At 50.1% G+C, this 2561-nt stretch overlaps 1 protein-coding gene across 1 annotated transcript in view; it reads right to left on the minus strand.

The window, feature by feature from the left end:
- The window catches only part of GFPT2 (glutamine-fructose-6-phosphate transaminase 2), a 39740-nt gene that overhangs the window by 8776 nt on the left and 28403 nt on the right, over positions 1-2561 (minus strand). Inside the window, exons 14-16 of the mRNA XM_011951733.1 lie at positions 2103-2198; positions 1904-2001; positions 1486-1606 (exon numbers count right to left, since the gene is read on the minus strand). Coding sequence (XP_011807123.1) covers positions 1486-1606; positions 1904-2001; positions 2103-2198 — 315 coding nt within the window. The remainder of the gene's footprint in view (positions 1-1485; positions 1607-1903; positions 2002-2102; positions 2199-2561) is intronic.

Consider the following 2561-nt stretch of genomic DNA (forward strand, 5'->3'; position numbering starts at 1 on the left):
AACTCAAATTAAATTCAGCATAAGCCAGACTATAAAATCAAAACTGTTGAAATCCTCAAGAGTCGGGAGGCTGTTCTGTCTGCAGGGCCACGGCTCTTGGCTGTGTCTGTCCCAGCTTTGCAGGGCAGGCAGGGGCCGCCCGGTACTAGGTGGCCCAATTCTCCTCTGTTTTTTCTTTCTTCAGAGCCCTGGGTTATGGCACTGCAGTGTCACGGGGTACTGCGGTGAGGGTGGGGGAAACAGGGTTCTATCTTTTGTCACCCATGCCCCAGGGTTTGATAGTGTTTTTCCAATCTCATTAAAGGGCTGACTTCTATACATACAGAATTTCAGAACCTGCCACTGCATTATTTTCCTATTAGGTCCACCTCTGTTCTTTTGTTAATGTCTCCCACCAATTTATAAAATAGTTTCAGGCTCTGGTGGGATCATAAACCCAAAGGTGAATGTGACGGCAGGTCCTGGGTCGTAAGGTGGGGGGCCGGATGGTCGGTGCATCTGTACTGGTTTTTCTTCGCTTGCCAACAAAATGGAAATGGTATTTAAAACTGAAAATGGCAGCAGTACTAAAAGTCCCAGTAGATGATGGGGCATTACAATCAGTATTTTAGTTGTGGTAGTAACACTGTGGTTATATGTTTTTCTTTTGTCATTTTAATCATACAACCTGAAGTATTTATGTGGATGAATATCATGATGCCTGGGATTGGCATCAGAGTAACCCTATGGAGAAGAGGGGTTAATATAAGTGTGTCCGACCGGCACAAGACGGGCTGGATGAGGCTGGGATATTCATGATATGAAAACTCTACTTTTATAAAGGTTTGGAATTATCCGTAATTAAAACATTTCAAAAGTCCTCCACGAGCTCAAGGAGACTCCAAGCCTATGGCCCTGGATCACCTCCCTGAGGCCGCTGGAGCACATGTCAAGTGTTGGGATGGCACCAGACGGGGTGCATTTAGCTCAGGGGACCTTCCTTGGTCCTGAAAGGGAGCACCTCTCCCCACACCTCCCCCTGCTGGGCAGCGTGGGCACTGCAAGCCACAGGCCGCTCAGCTTGGACACCGGCACAGAGCCCACACTGGGTCCTCTACGTGACTCTTAACCTAACAGAATGTTAAAGGAGATGTTTTTTCTATTAACATAAATCAGCAAACATTTATGAGCACCTTGGTAAGTGGTCCTTGAAGTCTTGGATAGGCAAGAAGAGGGAGAAGCCATGAGGCAGGGGAAAAACAAATGTGTGTCATTTCCAGCCCTATCCCAGCTCTGTCACCCCCTGGCTGCATGGCCTTAGACATCTTTTGCCCTCCCCGTACAATGGCGACAGCAATCCGCGGCTCTAAGGGTCAAATGACGGCTGCAAGAGCGGGTTTGCAGCACAGGGTAGCCACGCAGAGGAATTAACTGAATGTATGGAGAAGAGGAGAGAGCCCAGAGCTGACCTGATGCAAGGCTGGCCACGCTGCCTGTGTCCCTTACCTGATTGGCTGATGAAAAAGCACACGTCATCCCTGAACACAGGTGTGTTCCTGTCCAGAAAATCGCTGGCAAGTTCAACCATCACAGGAAGCTCGGTCAGTTCCTCCAAAACTTGCCGCGTCTGAAGCCAACAAGCATGGAGACTAAAGTCAGTCACAGGCGTGACAGGGACATGGGGCAGCTGGGCTTCTAGGGTCAGTATCTGACACGGAACCTCACTGTCCAGGTGGCAAGGGGACTTCGGTCACCCACAGGCCACCTCGAAGATAAAAGGGCTCCGTGTCATTTCTCACGCTAGCTCATGGGAATGGGTCCGAGGGCTTAGCCACATTCAGAAGGCCAAATGAGTGATCAGACTGAAGGCCAGTGTCTGGTCCTAGACTGCTGTGGATTCCCCACACGCATGTGTCCCACTTACAGCCACGGCAGCGTGGTAGCTGGTCCCACAGCCAATCACGATGAGCCTTCGGCATCGTCGGATCTCCTTCAAGTGGTCCTTCAGGCCCCCCAGGAGCACTGCAGGGCACACAGCAGGGTGTTAACGTTGAGTTGACACAGTCACCGCATTCCCTGAGACTAGGCACAGGCAGAGCCTCCCCACTGAGTGCAGGAATTACCTGTATTGGTCTCAAAATTCACCCGACCTCTCATAGTATTGAAAACGGATTCTGGCTGCTCAAAGATCTCCTTCTGCATAAATGCGCTGAAGTTACCTGGTCAGATAAATGTCTGGTCAGTTTTAATTTCATTATATTTCACTGCTTTTCATTATGCAGTAGTGATAGCAACTCCTGCAAAGCTTACTGCAGATTCCCAAAGGCATCCCCAGGGATTATCCTGCCTGACACTCACTACCATCAGAGGGAAGCAGGTCAGGGACCAGGGCTCTCTCTAGTTTACATATTGGACCCTGCAGCTTGAGGAAGGGAGGGATTTACCCCAGGCATGCAAGTAACAAATGGCCTGGCTGGTCCCTTTGGGCCATGCTCCCTTAGCAAGGCCAAAAGAAAGTAAAGTGCTTCCCTCCCAAAAAGCCACCCAGCTAGGAAAGTACGGCTAAGCAGGCCCAAAGAAAC

Source organism: Colobus angolensis, unplaced genomic scaffold, assembly GCF_000951035.1.
Source record: "Colobus angolensis palliatus isolate OR3802 unplaced genomic scaffold, Cang.pa_1.0 Scaffold325, whole genome shotgun sequence".
Lineage (NCBI taxonomy): Eukaryota > Metazoa > Chordata > Mammalia > Primates > Cercopithecidae > Colobus > Colobus angolensis.